At 37.8% G+C, this 19078-nt stretch overlaps 1 protein-coding gene across 1 annotated transcript; it reads right to left on the minus strand.

Annotated features, from left to right (window-relative positions):
- Positions 1 to 8947: 8947 nt before the first annotated feature.
- Positions 8948 to 9813, minus strand: LOC116254453 (LOB domain-containing protein 1-like). Its single transcript, XM_031629850.1, has 2 exons — positions 9592 to 9813; positions 8948 to 9301 (listed from the first exon to the last, which is right to left on the minus strand). Exons 1-2 carry the CDS (start codon positions 9811 to 9813, stop codon positions 8948 to 8950), a joined length of 576 nt encoding a protein of 191 aa, XP_031485710.1.
- Between the last annotated feature and the right edge of the window lie 9265 nt (positions 9814 to 19078).

The raw sequence follows: 19078 nt of genomic DNA on the forward strand, positions 1-19078 counted from the left end.
TCCATGAAAAGGAAAGAGGCCCAGATAAGGCAAATATTTTTCAATTCTGATGTTCAAGGAGACACTTGTGAGAAGGAGTCAAGGAAGCTTGAAAGAGAAAATTACGATAGATTGGAAGTAATGGCAGATAAAGAAGGTACTATTAGCTAATTCCAGCTACAATGTAATGGAAGAAGAATGTGTTGGAAAAGATAGAACCATATCAGAGTATTTTAGTCATTGAAAAGTTTCAAATTCTTTCAACCTAAAACGAGAAGTATTTAACTAGAAGTATAGTTAGAATAAAAATATTTTTGTAGAATCTTAGAGGTCTTGACTGTTCATCTGCAAAGAGGGAAACAGTGAGAGGTTTGCATGAATTATATCTTAATTTGCTATTTTTATGATTGGATGTTTGTTCAAATGAAGTTTGACTAACATAAATGTAAAATGACCAAATTCACAATAATGATAAGCTTGCCTCACGAAAATAAAATAGCATGTATGATTGTGGGTTGGAATAGATCACATGTGGTTGTGTTAGCAGTTACCTTGGAGAAATTTTCAATTTTGATTAAATGCAGAATGAGAATTGCTAATATGGTTTTCGTGGGTATATATCCATGCAAACTATTTGATTTGATTTGGTTTACTAAAAAAACCTTTTTGATGTTAAAAAAATCTGTCTCCAGTGGTGTTAATAGGTGAATTTAATGCAGTTAGAGGGATAGATGATAAAACTAGATGTGAACCTAATAAAGTGAGCTATTCATACTTTAATGGGTTACTAACTGATGGTGGATTCATTGTGATACAGGACTCCAACAGCAAGTTATCTTGGTCGAACAATAGGAAAAGATGTGATAATGTCTGTGCTGTTTGGACTAGGTTTTGGTGAATAAAAAATTGTTGGGAAGAAGCATATGTAAATTTTCAGCTAAAGATGCTTCCTAGAACAAGTTCTTTAATTTGAAATCAATAATACACAACATTGGGAAAAGCAGATATTTAGATTTTGTAATTGTTGGTTGGCTTGAGCAAATTGTGAAGATATAATTAGGAGAAGTAGGAAGGCTAGAACTTGGTGATGTCCTATGATGCAACTATTGGAGAAGCTATAGTTCACTCATAAAAAATAGGCCTGGTGGAATAGAAGTGGCTATGTGATATTTTTCGGCCCTTTTTTTTTAAGCAAAAGTTAGAAAGAAATAAAAGAATGGTGGACAACACAAGTATATTTGACTTTGATTATGAATAGATATTAAGGGAAGAGCTTAATAAAACTCTCCTAGAAGAATATATTTTATGGAGACAGAAATCATGGTGCATTGGCTCAAAAGAGAGCTAAATTTAGCTTTTCCCAAGCTTATGTTGGGAATAATAGGGTAAAAGGAAGATATCTGAGATTGCGATTCATATACAGGTTGAGCAAAACCATAGAAGCATTAATATGGTAAGGTGCACTGAATTTTAGATGAATTCTTCACTAATATTGATGCAAAAGGAGAATTATTCAATGACTCAAGTGATGGCCCAAGACTGAGTTGCAAAAGAGGGTTCCACATGACGAGGTGATCAAGAAAGCATTCTTTATAATGAAGAATGCAAAAGCACTAGATCTAGATGAGTTCAATTCTAACTTTTTTAAGAAATATTGGCATGTGGTCAGCAAGGATGTCACTTTGGTGATGAAAACCTTTTTTTTACCAATGAAGTGGTTAAATCATTTAGCATATCACACACCTTTCATTCATTGATCCCAAAGTTTCCAGACTCTAGCAATATACAAGTCTTTTGACCTATGTCTTTTATAATGGAATTTACAAGGCAATTATTAAATTGATTGTAAACATGACAATACCAGTTCTAGATAGGATCATTGGTTACAAGCAGGTGCCTTCTTGCTAAACAGAAATATACATGAACATATTCATTTTGTGCATGAAGTTGTGAATAGCTTTTGTAATAGTAGATACGGCAATCCCTTCTCCAAAAGTTGGGTCATCAGTCATCCAAAGGTGTACAATAAGGTTGGATGGTCGTTTCTTAGTGCTGCTCTTAGTCACTCGAGATTTGGAGAAGAATGGGCGAAAAAGATTATGAAAAATTATGAAGTGCATCATCCCTTCATCCTTTGCGTCGGTGATAAATGGGAGAGAAGTCATGTCAAAGTGGGGATTCGTTAAGGAGATCTGTTGAAACGGTTCTACAGGAGGCCCGTTATGGCAACACTATTCATGGTATTTCCATGATATTAAAAGTTCCTCAACATGGATTGCCATTAATTTTTCTTTCCATGATTTCTTGCTTTGTAACTTTTGTACTCACTCACGTTAAATAGTGATTGTAAAGTGAAACAATGATATAGAGAAAATATACAATACGAGCTCTCCCTTGCTTCTCGTGGATGTAGGCATACATGCCAAACCACGTATATTCTGTGTTTTCTCATTCCTCTTCCTAATATTTATGGTATCAGAGCCAGGTTCCTATTGAAAGGGAGTATTCCATGTCGTCCACTGCTTAACAGCATTTGTTGTTTTCTAAAGGCTCCGTTGATCGGAGGTGTTGCCGGAAAAACGGCATTTATTTCATTGCGGGAGGCTCAGCAGAAACCAGAGTATATCTCTGTGATCGATTTGGGGGAAGCCCCAATTTCTGGCGAAGGAGAATCTTTAACGCTGCTGGACTGTTCTACTGTAAACAAAGACTGTGATTTCCAGCAATATTCAGACGGGGCACATTTCTTCTTGGAGGCTCCATTGGGGCTGATTTTTGGTGTGTCCTTTCCCCTTCATCTTGTCGATCTTCAGTCCAAATTTCAAGGCAAACAGAGGTCTGGTTGATTTTCTACAAATTTTTTATCATGAACGCCACCAGAGTACTATGTTCTACTATAACAGAGACTGTGATTTTCAGCAATATTCAGACGGGGCATATTTCTTCGTGGAGGCTCCATTGGGGCTGATTTTGGGGTGTCCCTTTTCCTTCATCTTGTCGACCTTCAGTCCAAATTTCAGGGCAAACGGAGGTCTGGGTGATTTTCTACAAATTTTTTAGTGTCGCTATATCCTGAGTATCACCAGAAGACTTCTATGAGACGCGCGACTGCAAATTCAGTAGGAAGCAGAGTTTTGTCCCTTCCATCTAATTCCAGGTTCGTGCGATATTGAAGGTTTCTCTCATCAGGTTATCATGGCAACTAGCTGTCGGTCACAAGGAGCAGGGGATTGGCCTCAGCAGTAGTTGTCGGACAGTGTCAATCCTACACTCAAAATCACCATTGAATCCTTAAATGGGTTCAATTATATTAGCTGGACAAAATCTGCTAATCTTTTTCTAAGCGGAATGTCTAGACTCAGTCACGTCACCGGCAACAAACCAAAGCCTGCTGAGAATGATCCGAAATTTGTTGAATGGGAATCAAACGACCACACTGTCATGTCGTGGCTCTTAAATTCCATGGAGAAAAAAATTGCTCGTGGATTCTTTTTTCTTGAAACTACCAAAGATGTGTGGGAGGCAGCTTGTGATCTCTACAGCCAGCAATACAATATCACTCGATGTTTTCAATTAGCGCAAGAAATCAGCAAGCTCAAACAAGGAGATATGACCTTCACAGAATATCTAGGACAACTTCGCACCTTATGAGATGAATGAGAATCCTATACCCCTGTAGCCGACACAAGGCAGCTCAAGCTTTTCACGATGATCAGAAAGATACTCTGGTGACCATGGAAAAGCTGACCCAATTTTTACAGAATTTTGTGAGCTATCCTTGCCACTAACAAAAGTGGTGATGATGCAGGTACGTGCAACTTTTTTGTCTTGTTTAGACGAGAAAACTTGGATAATAGATTCTAGTGCATCAGACAATATGGCTGGTTCCAAAAAAATTTTAACCAACATTGAAGGTGTCTCTTATATGAAACCTATTTCTATAGCTAATGAGGGCAAGGTTAGCATCACATGAAAGAGAGTTACACAATTTTTTGAGAAGAAGGGTCATATTGATGTTTTATATATGCCTCATTTGGCTTCCAATCTCATGTTTGTCAGTAAGATAACCAAGACTTACAACTGTAATGTTTTTTTGCCCTCAAAGGTTGTGTTTCAGGATCAGATCACTGGGAAGACGATTGGTGAAGGGGACGAATTTCGCAGTCTCTATTACTTGAATGGCAGAAATAAGGCACTTGCTACCACTACAAACAAGACTGAAGGAGAAAAATAGCATTTGAGGTTGGGGCATCCATCAACACAGGCTTCTACCGGATATTTAACCATACTGCTCATAGCAAAATCTTTGTATCGTTTGGGCTATTGGCGAAGTCTTTCCGAGCGCCGAAGAATGTTCTCTTGATGTCTCTTAGTTGCAGTAACTTGCCGGGAATGATGTTGTCGAATCCTTTCCGATCGCCGCAGGGTATTTTTTGGTTGTGTTTCAGTTGCAGTGATTTGTCGTGAGTCACTATCAACTCTTTCAATGATAGGAGTGGTATCTTCATTATTTTGTACTTGAATAGAAACTTTACCATTCTCAACGTGAGACATAGGAAAAACAATAGGAAGAGGGAGATGCTGAAATTTTGAGTTTATTTTCTCCCTTTGAGGATGAACTCAAGTCTCCCCCTGAGGTCGATTTTCAAAATATGCTTGCGACTCATCAAATTTAACATCACGAGATATATACATTTTCCTTGAAGCCACATCAAAGCATCTATACCCTTTCTTGGTAGGAAATATCTGAGAAACACACATTTTATGGCACGAGGCTGTAACTTGTTTCGATGTTTTGGAGATTTCCAAACATAAACAATGCATCCAAACTTTCTAACATGATCAATAGTGTGTTTCATTCCTTTAAGAACTTCAATGAGGGATCTATTTTCAAGATAGCGTCTTTGTTGCCTATTTATAATATAGTTGGCTGCTTTCCCTCAAACTCAGACAGCCTTTTTCATGCAATTAAACGAAGCCTCTGAACCAGGGACATTTGAAGATGTTGTTCAAGATCCTTGTTAGAAAAACGCCATAAGAGAAGAACTAGATGCTCTAACAAAAAATGACACATGGTAACTTGTCTCTCTTCCTCCAGGTAAAAAACATGGTAGTTGCAAATGGGATTTTAAACCGAAATTTCATAGTGATGAAACTCTTGAAAGACATAAAGCTCGTCTTGTTGCTCGCGGCTTCTCTCAAACAGAAGGGATTGACTATACAAAAACATTTGCTCCAGTGGCAAAGATGACAACTCTTTGTACCCTTATATCTATTGCCTGCAATCATGAGTGGGATTTATTTCAGTTTGATGTAAAGAATGCTTTTCTTCAGGGTGATTTACAGGAAGAAGTCTACATGAAAATTCCTCAAGGCCTCAATTATGAAAACCAGAAAAATCTTGTTTGTAATTTGAAGAAGTCGATCTATGGACTTAAACAATCCCTGTGAGCTTGGTACTCAAGGCTCAGTTCTGCCTTGATCGATTTTGGGTACAAACGCAGTGTTTCAGACAACTCTTTATTCATTCATCATTACTAAAATAAATTTTTTTTTGTTCTTGTTTATGTGGGTGATATTGTCATCACAAGCGATTCCAAGAATATAGTTGAGAAGACAAAATGATATCTCCATCAATAGTTCGAGATAAAAGATGTTGGAAGATTGAAATACTTCCTAGGAATAGAGGTAAGTCACTCCAAGAAAGGTTTATATTTATTCCAACGAAAATATGCTCTTGATCTATTGAAGGAAATAAGGAAACCTAGAGTGAAGGCAGCAGTCACACCAATAGAGGTAAATTACAAACTTCACAAGATAGATCGTGAAGAACCAGTACAAGATGCAAAACAATATCAACATATTGTTGGAAAATTGATATATTTGACTTTTACAAGGCCTAACATTACCTATGCATTTAGTGAAGTTAGCAAATATATGCATGCCCCCCAATGAGCTCATTTCTCTGCTATTGATAGAATTTTAAGGTACTTAAAAGAAGCTCCAGGACGTGGTATTTGGATGAAGCAAAATGGAAATATCGATATAGAAGGTTTCTCATATGCAGACTGGGCTGGAAGTGTATCAGAAAGAAAGTCAACTACATAGTTTTGTGTTATGGTTGGGGACAATTTGGTCTCATGGAAGAGTAAAAAATAGAAAGTGATTTCAAGATCCTGCGCCGAGGCTGAATATAGAGCAATGACAAACACTAAATGTGAATTCATTTGGCTCAAAGCGATGCTAAAAGAAATAGGCTTTGAACAACCTGTCCTATGAAGTTGTCATGTGATAATTAAGCTGCAATACATATAGCCGCAAACTCAGTCTTTCATGAAAGGACAAAACATATTGAAATTGATTGTCACTTTATACGCGACAAGGTTCAAAACAAAGAAATCATCACTCCTTTTGTCAGAAGTGAAGTGAGGAGCAATATGTTGATATCTTCACCAAAGCAGTTATGAGAGAAAAACTTAGAAGCACTATGATCAAGTTGGGAGTCGTTAACATACACTCCCAACTTGAGGGGGGAGTATTGAAACGGTTCCCGCAAACTCAGTCTTTCATGAAAGGACAAAGCATATTGAAATTGATTGTCACTTTATACGCGACAAGGTTCAAAACAAAGAAATCATCACTCCTTTTGTCAGAAGTGAAGTGAGGAGCAATATGTTGATATCTTCACCAAAGCAGTTATGAGAGAAAAACTTAGAAGCACTATGATCAAGTTGGGAGTCGTTAACATACACTCCCAACTTGAGGGGGAGTATTGAAACGGTTCCCGCAAACTCAGTCTTTCATGAAAGGACAAAGCATATTGAAATTGATAGTTACTTTATACGCGACAAGGTTCAAAACAAAGAAATCATCACTCCTTTTGTCAGAAGTGAGGAGCAATATGCTGATATCTTCACCAAAGCAGTTATGAGAGAAAAACTTAGAAGCACTATGATCAAGTTGGGAGTCGCTAACATACACTCCCAACTTGAGGGGGAGTGTTGAAACGGTTCTACAAGAGGCTCGTTATGACAACGCCTATTCATGGTATTTCCATGATTAGTTGGATGGTGTTACCTATTTTAAAAGTTGCCCACCATGGATTGCCGTTAATTTTTCTTTCCATGATTTCTTGCTTTGTAACTGTTGTATTCACTCACATTCAATAGTGACTGTAGAGTGAAACAATGATATAAAGAAAATATACAATACGAGCTCTCCCTTGCTTCTTGTGGACATAGGCATACATGCCGAACCATGTATATTCTGTGTTTTCTCATTCCTCTCCCTAATCTTTAAGATCCATTGACCCCTCTTCTATGCACTGTAGTAGTGGAAATTTTATTTCAAAGATTGAATTGATGGGAAGATTATGATCGCAAAAAGCTAACCTTCTTTCATTTACTCTATGGGCATTTATTATGCAAATGATGCAATGTTTTTTTTTTCATACCAGCTAAGACAAACTCCATAAATCCTGCAAATTCAATTTCGGTTGATTTCTGCATTGGTGAATATGCTTACCGCACAGAAGGAAATATTAAGAGAAAATTTTAAGTATCCACCAATTTGCAAGGCGACAGTTGAGGAGACAAATCTATCTCCTCGTTGTAAAAGCATAACATAAATATTTAATGCATTCCCCTCTAAGTGGTGATTAAGTTGAATAGAGAGACTGTGGATGTAGAAGCGTTTCTCCTCTGAACAAAATTAATATTGTGCTTTAGTTCTTTACCCGTCACTTTCTGTGGTTTTGGTCAATACTTGAATTTTTTACGGTATCAAAGCTATTCGGAAATCCTGGTGGACGTCGCCTTGTGATCTCCAGTTCATGGTGTGGTTGCATGGTTCATGTCAATGTCATCAGTAACTCAGCCTTGCTCCACATATATGATTCGACATCCATTGGTGGTCAGCTAAGTTCTCAACTTGCTCTCCCTGCTCCTTCAAACCTTCAGCAGTTTTTAAGTGTACGTGAAATTCAATTCAAAATCTTTGCTATGGTAGTCACAATTAACTCCCCTGTTATTGTCATATGACTTAATGGAGCCAGTGGATGTGTCCAAATAGCCCTCCACGATTTATTGGAGAAAAAGAGAATAAAGAGATTAATTGGATTCATCAGGATCAACTCCTCATGAGTTGGATTATATCCTCCTCATGTGTTGTTGGGCTCAATTCGTCGTATGATGTATGGAAGGTATTCAACTAGACATACGCGCACGTTCAAGGTCCTATGTAATGCAACTGAAAAGAGCAATTAGATGGTAATTTCTTAAAAACAAAATGATCATCAGCAAGTGCCCCTTAAATATTTAAAATTTTATAAATGGTACCCCTTAACCAGAATTTTCTGCCCCTGCCCCTGAATATTCCCAAAATCTCTTGATGATCAATAAGCATTGTCAATTGGGTGTCCAATGACTCGTTGTTCTACTACTACTACTCAAATTTGCACTTCCTTTGTTAGCAATTATATTGCTTGAGCCTTGAAGTGCAATAAGCAACTATAGTCGCTTAGAAGCTAAAAAATTATGCGATGGCCCCTACTGCTGCTGAACCTCCAGGTATATATATTATTTTTTAGGCTCTATGATCTTGAACCACTTTCTCACACTCCAATTCTTTATTGTGACAATCTAAGGGTGTCGCACATGACTACTAATCTGTTTGTCACCAGAAATCTAAACACATTGAGGCTGATTTTCATGTTGCATATTCCAAAACTTGATTTGCACAGTGAATTCCCGTTGGCATCCAACATGAAACCATCCCATAAAGTGATCGGTCAAAACAAATACAAAACGTAAATTCATGATTTGCACAATAAAAAGAAAAGCAATCAAATAGATCAAGATCTCACTCTCTTTAAGAAAAACAAGATAAAAATAAACTGTTCCTGAATTTTAGTCGAACTAACTCGGACTGTAAAATGCTTTCATATGAGGGAAAACATTGAAGGTCTAGATCATGTCCAAAGGATATCAAAGAGGGAACCAATACTAGCATCAGCGAAATTTCCCTGCTGGAGGTAGGGTTGGCAAGCTATGTCATTGGATGCTACAAACATCTCGGTTGGTTGGAACGTGGGTTCTTTCGACTCTGTCTTCTGCATGCACAACAGAGCTGCCAAATGCGCTTGCTGGTTCCGCATGTTGTGGATCTTAGCTTTCGCCGCAGCCAACTGCGATTGTAGCTCGCTCAGTTGCTTCTGCAACTGAAAGATCGTCCCAGCACAACCATATACACGATTACTGCTTCGGGCATTTGCTTCATAAACCAAGCTGCTCGCTGCATCTGCTCTCTGCGACTGCGGAACTTCCTGAACAAAACACCAAACATTAATTCAACATAGTTAAAAAGAAGATCTGGGCCTGATTCCTTAAAATTCGATACTTTGAATTGTGAAGAGATATTCACCAAAAGTATGTTGAGATTTCACAAATTCACATACACTCAAGCCAAAATTAATCGGAATTTGTTGTGTTAGATTGTAAGGCTTTAGTTTACTATATTCGAATCCAGTGCTTGCTTACTGAAAGTATGGTGGTCTAACATGTTTCATGCAGCCAAAAGAAGTAGAAGAGGAGGGCGAACTATTGAAATACCCACCTGGAGGAGCTTGACGATATTGCTAGCACCAAAGACCCGATGAGCCGTAATGAACTTTTGGGGTTCTGACGGGGGAAAGTAGGGTGCCAAGGCGCACTGTTTGGAACAACGACGCCGAAGGACCTTGCAAGCGGCACAGGGAGAGGCAATGGGTAGTGGCTTTGGGGAAGACGGTGAAGAAGAGGAAGGAAATGTATTAAATGGATGATCAGCCGATTGCATCTTCTCACAGGCAAAGGAAGGGAGCTCTTTGGGTTTTGGTAGGAGAAGAGAAAGGAAAGCTGGGGTTGCCACGATGAAGTCCAAACTCAAAGAATTTATATAGGGCCGGCTAAGGGTAGAACCATCACGTGTGGTAACCGAAGGAAGGAAGGAAGGAAGGAGAGAGTTTTTGAAAGTCTTAACGCCACCCCCCATCAGATGATCTACTCAACGTTTAAAACCCAGCTATGTCGGCAGGGTTGTTTACGGGCCAGCTTCTTTGATTCTCAACTTTCGCGGCAATCGCCTTATTTAAGAAAATAATTTTTTTTCTCGAATTTATCCGTGTGTATATATATATATAGAAACTTATTTCCTTACAAAATGTTATCTGAACCATCATTGTGGATGACCAAGATGAATAAAAGGCAAATAACAAAGAAAAGATGGAGGATCAGGTAAACGCCCGACCCTGCCGTCGGCAGGGAGAAAGTTTCCACTGGCAGCCGATCCTCCACTCACAGGCAGGCAGCCGCCACCCCTGCTGGTGAGTGCAGTGGCAGTGGGGGAGGCGACTGCCTCCTCCTCTCTAAAGAAAGCCTCGAGGCGTGAAGGCTGCCGGTGGCCCCTCCATGTGAAAGCACGACAAGGACATGTCTGGCCTCCTCCGTCGTGTTTTGAGGAGGGTCCACCGGCAGCTTCCCCGCCACCCCCTCTTTCCGCTGGCGGGTAACTGCGGCCTTGCCGCCCAGGCCGAAGGCAGCCCCTCCTCCTCAAAACAAGAATGCGTATATCTGCGAGAGAGAAATACTGAAATAGGGGCACGGCCGAAAGAAATTTCAGCCACCAGATCTTTAGACGGGCGGCTGAGATAAGCAGACACAAATGCTCGGCTGAATATACATGTTGTTCTTTTGTATGTACTTTCATGGGTTATTTTAATAATAACAAAAAATACCTATGATTAATATAAAAAAAACTTTTTGTAAAAACAAAAAAAAATTGCAAAAACAAGATTTGAAATTGCTGAAGTTAATGACCTGACCTGATTCAGGTCAGAGCAAAGCCCTCTTATGAAGTCCATATATATATATTGTTATAGTCAATATACTCTTTTAAACAAAAAAAAAAACGTTTTCGTTTTTTGTCTTCCTCGTATCGTTATTTCATTATCTCATAAATATTTAATTATCTTATAAATATTATTTGATACTTATGTTTAAAATTACCTCGTACATCTATCTATTTTCTCATAAACATTATCTCATATTTATGTTTAGCATTACCTCATACATCGGTCTATCATTTCATTATCTCATAAATATTTTGTTATCTCATAAACATCATCTCATAATTATATGTATCGTTATGTCATACATTCATCCGTCCATTATTTCATTATCTCATAAATCTTTTGTTATATCTTAAACATTATCTCATACTTATTTGTTATCTTATGGATATGCAGATGCAATGTTTGGACATAAAAATAAATGTGCATAATATTAGTAGGGTTCACATTCGATATACATTTGTTACATAGATCAGAGCAGTGTATAGAACTCAATCTCTTCCGTCAGATGGCACTCTACAATATGATAGAGCCTTAGTGGGGGGGGGGAAGGGAGTTCGGGGCAAAGATGGAGACTAAATAAATAAATAAAATGGACAGCTTTAGGGCCATCCGTCAATCAAAAATTAATGGATTTGGTGTTCACTAATTTGGTGTTTATCTGCGTCCCAATAGAACTCCACGCTGGGGGTCCTGATGCGCTCAGTTGAGGAAGGGATGAAGAGACTCGGAGAGAGAAAAGCATACTAAAAAATAAATAAATAAATAAAATGTACAACACTATAGCCGTCCGATCAATCTCATTTCATGGGCAAAAAATTATCGTTAACTATATACATATATATATATATATATATATATATATATATATATATATATATATTCTTATGCTTAGATGCCAAGGATATTGTAAAGATTTTAATTCAACATCCAAATTTTCTCAAACTTACGAATCCGGGGTTCAAAATCCCACTTTATGGTTAGCTTTATGAAATAATTCATGTACGTTAGCATTACAAAATGATACGTGTAATAAGGGAAAATCACGTGATTTCATGCAGGAAAAATCCGTCTGCTTTTCCCTATCAACCAATACAAGTGAGCCATCAATTTTGATTATTTAGCCGGCGGTCGACGGAAGGACTGGACAGACGTTCTCAATCTGCCAAAGAAAAGGGTTGAAATTGAAAAATTGAAAAGTACCACCCATTTGAATATGAGCCAATTGGGCAAAAAAAAAAATAATAATAATCGCCTCCCAATGAACGAAGCCTAGCGTTCACGAAGTGATGTTCTTATTCTTGTCAGTGTTCTTGCTAAAAGGTTATAATTGTTTAAATTTTAGAATTTAAAGTACACTTATTTATAAATGAATAAAAATTAATGACATAAAAATAAAGCATATACAAAGAAGGCAATTTTTATGAACTGGTATTATAAGCAACTGCCCACGTCAAGCCCGATCGGAAATGAGGAATGGTCGAGATGCTCATGGGCGTCTAATGAAGCATTTATGATCACTTGAGCTTCCACAAGGGTACCTCAGCTCCCATTAGAAGTGGCCAATTGGAGTACTCAATATTATCAATGTCAGATATCAGCTTATACTACCCTGTATGCTCTTAGAGTTTGGAAGGATAAACAAGATGATCTGGTTAAGTATCCCATGTATGGTTTAGTAAAGGTGATCTAACCATAATTTCAAACTTTCGGGTGTCCGTGCCAGGTTCGTTTCGGAGTACTTTTAATTAGTTTACCTAGCTATGTTTTTGTATATGTTGGTCCAATAGAACCCCAGATCCAGGTCTTACTCTGACTATTCCTTCCCGACCTAATCTCTACCAATCAAGTTTAGTGATAATCAAACCCTGGAAAAGCTCTCTCTCTCTCTCTCTTTATATATGTATATATATATATATAATGATTCATGGCTTAAAACAACCATCAAACGTTCGGTCTCGTTCTGTTCTCAATATTAGTTTTGGTTATTATGCGTCCATGTCCTGGCCCACCTTTAATTTGGACATCAGCAAGTATGATGTATGACAAGAAGTTGGTTGTTCAATAAACATCTGCATGTGATGTGCTGTTGTTCGTTTTCTGGGAATATACACGATCTTGTACTGTTGTTCATTTTTCATGTGACCAAATTCGGTCTGGCAAGTAGTTCCCTTCCCCTGTTTTGAGTAAACCTGTTGAAATTGAATTCGGCGTTTTCATTTCCTACATGGATTCAATAAGAAAGGAAAGTAAAAAACACTCCACCAAAGGAATTACTTAAATACTCCACCAAAGGAATTATTTAATTCCCTTATGTAGTATTGGTTCCACGCACATAAGAAGACTGAAGAAATAAAAAAGGGAAAGTTACATATCTGCAGGACCCATTTCTTGCCGTCTCCTTTATGGTTGGTTTTACCCTTGTGCAAAAACTGTTTAGTGGATCTACAATTGCTTAATCACATCAAACTATTGCTTTCTCATGGACGCCTGGAAAAGCTTGGTCTTTACTCAACAGCCAGACTGTCTTAAATGTTTTTACCGAATGGAGGAATTAGACTCATGCTATTACAAACCAAGACAAGGTTTCAAGTTGACGAGGGAGATGGGAAAAGGTGAGAAAGCAGGTATTCTTTCTATATTTTTCTTTGAAGAATTTTCACAAGAGGTTATGTAGTCAACAAAAGAAAAATTAACATCTAGAAACAACTTCTAAAAATACAACGGGCATGAAACTACTTTTCTTCTTTTGTGGTTGCTACTCATAGACGTTGCCTCACGTAGATAGGGGAATGATATGGAAATACCAGACTTTATTCTATAGACACCAGCTTCCAATGGTAACCACGTTACAACGTTCGACAGTGGCCATCTTGCAATCTGCGATGGTTGCCATCTTGCCATAATGCATAATGCAATAATTCAAGACAGTAACGGGTAACTTTAGCTCTTAACATGACTCCCCCTCAAACTGGAGTGTGGAGGTTCAGAACACCCAGTTTGTTTAGTAAATGATGGAATGCCTCTCGTCTAAGTGCCTTAGTAAATAGATCGGCCAAATTGGTCCTTTCTGCGAATGTAACATGTTAATATTATTCCTTGAAGCAGTTTTTCTCGAACGACATGACAATCTAGCTCAATGTGTTTTTTTTATCGCACAGAACAGTAATGGGTTGTGTTTGATTTACTTCTAGATCATGTAATAAATTCTTCAACCAAGTAATCTCGCACACCATGTTAGCCATTGACTTGTATTCAGCTTCGGTGGATGTTTAGGACACAGTTTGCTGCTGCGACTGAGCACCTCGGCTTTTGACACGCTACCTAATCTGAGTGACAGAATGCACTTAGGTGCATATTGTTTTGTTTGCTCATTAGAATGTCTTGTCCATGGTTCAACTTGAGTTCTGTCCACAGAATGCACTTAGGACATGCACAGTGAACTGTATATCCGATCGAGTAATGCTGAGATAAATCAACCTTCCTGCTAGATGACGATAATGAGTAGAGTCTTGGCCACGCCTTGGCTCCATTGAAAATTCAACTGGTTTGGCTTTCAAAAGACCTGCTTCTTGAACAATATCCAACACATATTTTTGTTGTGATAGATAGCCCTTAGATGAGCAAGCAATTTCAATACCTAGAAAACAATTTGGCTTTCCCATGTCCTTCATGTGAAATTTTTTGGCAAAGGAAGGGCTTGAACTTCATAGCGTAAGCTTCTGCATTTCCTACAATTAATAAATCATCAACATATGTCAAAACAGCAAAAAAAATATTACCTTGTCAATACATGAACAAGGAATAATCTGCCTTAGATTGGATGAATCCAAATTCTTCTAGGGTTGTTGAGTGTTTGTGGAACCAGTTTTGCGGAGACTGCTTCAAGCCATAAAGTTAATCTATTTACACACTTGTTTCTCCCCCCGTTTGGTATATCCTGGTGGCACCTACATGTAGACTTCTTCTTGGATATTGCCATGTAAAAAAGTCATTGCTCACATCCATCTGGCATAAAATCCCATCGTCCTTGGTAGCAATTGTCAGAGGCATTCGAACTATTACAATTTTCACGACTGGTGCAAACGTCTCATTATAATCGATGCCATCTTGCTAGAAGTAACCCTTGGCCATTAATCTAACTTCATAGCATTCTATAAATCCATTCAAGTGGTATTTTATTTTATATACCCATTTACACCTGAGTAACGTCATTCCTCTAGGGAGGTCTACCAAAATCTAGGTCTTGTTTTCTTGTAATGCACATACTTCAGTATCCATTGCGTCTCGCCATTCTTTATGCTTGATTGCTTCTTCAAAACTCTTTGGTTCTACCATGGCAATCAGAGATGAGAGAAAAGCCTCATGTCCAATAGAAAAGTGTTGGAAAGATACTACCTTGGACAATGGGTACGAGTACCTTCTTTATGTCCTAGTGTGAAACTGTGATTGGCTGAGGGTGATGCAATCCAGGAGCAATAGAAATCATTCAACAAGGTAGTCGGTTTTCTAGTACATCATGTGGATCTCCTAATGGACTCAGTTGTCATTGGGTTTGATCCTCCTATTTGAGTGTTGTCAAGTATCTATTGGTGAGGATCTAGACTCGCCTAAATGAGTGTGCTCTAGGTGATTTTGACATGGTTCTAAATGAATGCTTGGATCCACGTTTGGATCTGATCTAGGGTTGATCGGTTGACTAGAAACATAGTCTTCTTCTTGAGTGTAAGGCATAGGCAAGACTATCTTGTTTTTCTCTTATTTTTATTTTGAAATGGAAAAATCTGTTCATAAAAAATGAAGTCATTAGTAGAAAAAACTTTGTGTTTCTAAATCATAAACTTTGTAAGCTTTTTGGCCATCTATGATTTAGGGCTCTCTATTTCTACTATATATCAAGGACTATTTTCTGTTTCATACTAATGGAAGGACTTTTCAGTCCAATTGGTTGGTTTAATTGTAATGCTGTATCTTAGATTGGGTCCTCAAAACAGCCCAACAACGTGATGACTAGGACTTGATAGGTAAGGGGATTATTGCAAACTTGAATGCAGAAATAAATGTCTCTATTGCATCCATTTCTAATAGTTGAGTTTTGAAACTTATATAGTAAACATTGGCCTCATATAAACCCTAGATTGAAGAGGGGTGCGATTAGGATGAAGGAAGCATGCTTCTTCTCCTCAGTTAGTCCTAAATGCATAGAATCATACATGATTGTAGTACTTGTGCTTGAGAAACTAGACAAATGATGATGGGTCCCACTTGGTGTGTCATCTGTTCACACCCTTCCCATGAAGTGATGAGTCATGCAAAGCAGCAAAATTTTCATTTTGTTGGAAAATAGATTTTAGGAGAGAGGGATCCACCCATCGGCATGAGGATTGAATGTTCTTGCCGCCATTTTTTTTTTTTTGGGGGGGGGGGGGGGGGGGTGGTGGGGCGGTTGGGGGGGGGGGAGGGGGTGGGGTGTGATTGATCTAAGGTCTAGTTTCCTCAAGCTTGATAAGTAGTTTTCCCTATATGCTTGGGCATGGATTGGATTTTGGATGTTCAAATTTCATTTTCAAACAAATATTTGAAATTTCAAGAGCTTTGAAGAAGTAGAATTTGTTTTTAAAATTGGGATTATTTGAATTGTTCCCAGTTTTTGGTAGTTGAATTCTGGTAATTTCAAGGTTTCAAAAGTAGATTAGATCCCAAAATTAGAACTTTGAATTGGAAATTTAGAGTTTTGGAAATATGATTCTAGCTAAAATTATGGACTGGCTAGTTGAAGTCTAGCTAGAATTTTGAGAATTTGGATTTTCAGAGGAACAAATAAGATTCGACCAATTTGAAAATGTGTTGGGATTTGGAAAAGTTCTTGAAGGTTTAGAACTGCATTCGATATTAGGATTTTAGAGTCGAAATGTGGTTACGTTTAAAAAAAAATTGATTTGATCTGGAGTAGTTTTGGTTGGGGCTTGAACCATGATTTGACACTGGTTTTAATCCTACAGCGGGAATAGTAATTGAAAAAAAAAATCAAAAAAACTGGAATTCTGGTTTAGGAATAACCATAGTTGGGGATTTTGTAAATCTCGCTTGATCCTAGATAGAATTTTGTAAATAACCATAGTTGGGGATTTGTAAATCTCGCTTGATCCTAGATAGAACATCTGTGCTTCAGATTTTGGTTTTGAATTGGAAATTTTGGAGATCCATAAATGATCTTCGGATTTAGACATTGGAACCAACATTTTGATTCAAAATTGAAATCATGTCGATGCTGGTTGGACTTTAGGAATAGTTTTGATTGGATTTTTAGAAGAATCTTCCGTTTGTTTTGGTTGAAATATTAAAATTTTGGCCAAGGTTACGTGAACTTGCTTGATGTTTGGGTAAGTTTTGAACTGAAAATTGGTTTCAAGTTTGGCTTGAGAAACACCCAATCATGAATCCACTTGAAATTGATTTTGAAACTTTCTAGTTTGTAGACATTTTTTGAAATTTTGTGTTTACACCTCAAAATAAGTGAGGTGCCCACGTTTTTTTCAAAATATGACTTAGTCACATTAGCGACTCCAACTTGACTCACTTAAATCTTTGTGAGGGTGAGTAGATGCATTTGTGTAGTGACTGCACGCATGCATTCACTATGTGTTCATCCATGCTTCACTCTCTTTCTGTGGCACAACTTAAATGGATTCTCATATAGACATTGGCCTGCATTGGGAATGTCGGACGACTTGGACCATTGGAGTAAGGTCCGTAAACTTAGTTTGGTTTTGAAATCTTGATTTTATAAATTCACATAATAACAAAATTTATTTGACTTGAATAAAGTCGCAATGAGTTGATTTCAACCTATTTTGGCTAGAACGTAGGCAAAATGGGTTAATTTGATCCAAAACCCAATATGTGAGAATTTTAGGGATCGAGTTTTGGGAAATTTTCTCTCTGAAATGAAAATCATTTTGATTCCTCTAGGTTTCCTTGGTACGAAGCACTTTCTTTTAAAAGCTTGGTTTTGATTAGTATACTTGGATTTGGTAAAGTTGATAGATTTTGATTTTGGAATAGCTTGATTTTGGACTTGGAAGTACACATTTCCAAATAGACTTTGTAAAAATCAGATTTTTGTGGCTGTTGGTTTTGACTTCCTATTGGATCAAGATCCTTGTAGTTTGATCAGGAGATTTTTTTTAGAACCTAACTAGATTAGGCATTCTTGTTAATCAATGGTTTTTTGAAACCTTAAGAATTTCTGAAAATTTCTGAAATATATATATATATTGAAATAAGCCCAATTTGATTGCTTTTTCCATTGCCAAGATAGACTGCAATCATGATTTGAGTAGATCGGATCCTTAGTTGAATTGATTTGGTGGGTTATAGAGTTCGGCTTGCCGTCTATTCATAGAATAAGAACACCACTCATACTTCACTCGTCCTCCTCTTTTCACATCCATCACATAGACGAAGAAGCCAACTTTTCTTCCAAGCTATGATGATCTTCTCATTGCAACTTCATACCTATGGGACTCTTTTAAATCAGATTTTAGTTTAGGAGATGGACTGGTTTTGAAAATACTATTTTCTAATTTTTAAAACAAAAATTTTGGTTTGAAATTATTGTGAAAATCATGAAAATGCATGCGCGTATGCTTTTAACATGTACATGTTGCGTGGCAACCCAGATGGACATCATTCCAGCTTTTAAATTGAATCAAGAACCCCACCGCCGCACGCGTTGGCCATTTTCATCCATCATTCTTGAGAAGATTTGGCATAGTATACTCACTGTTTTCCTGCAAGGTTGTAGTGTGTTTAAAATCGGGATGTTTGATTGCAATGCTGTAGCATTTTGGGGGCTACAAGCCTCTGGAACTAGAGGAATACATGCCACAATTTTAGTTGGAAGAAAGCAATAGGGGCTGCCAATTTTGGGCAGAATCCCACCAGTTTTGGTTAGGGACTTCTTGATGCAATGCTTATTTTGAAGCAAATGAATAAAGTGAGGCCACAATGAGTCGCAGGGTAAGAACAGCTAAATGTACGTGACTATTCCTAATCAAGGTTGAAATTGGATCAGCAGAACCATCAAAATTATGGATGCATAGGCCGCAGATTTGGGTGACGCCGACTGTCACAAACCAAAACCGTTTGGCCGGTTATGGCGTCATACCATAGGAGTTCTGAAATTAGATAACGACCAATCCTTTTGCTAGT

Source organism: Nymphaea colorata, chromosome 5, assembly GCF_008831285.2.
Source record: "Nymphaea colorata isolate Beijing-Zhang1983 chromosome 5, ASM883128v2, whole genome shotgun sequence".
In the NCBI taxonomy this organism is placed as follows: Eukaryota; Viridiplantae; Streptophyta; class Magnoliopsida; order Nymphaeales; family Nymphaeaceae; genus Nymphaea; species Nymphaea colorata.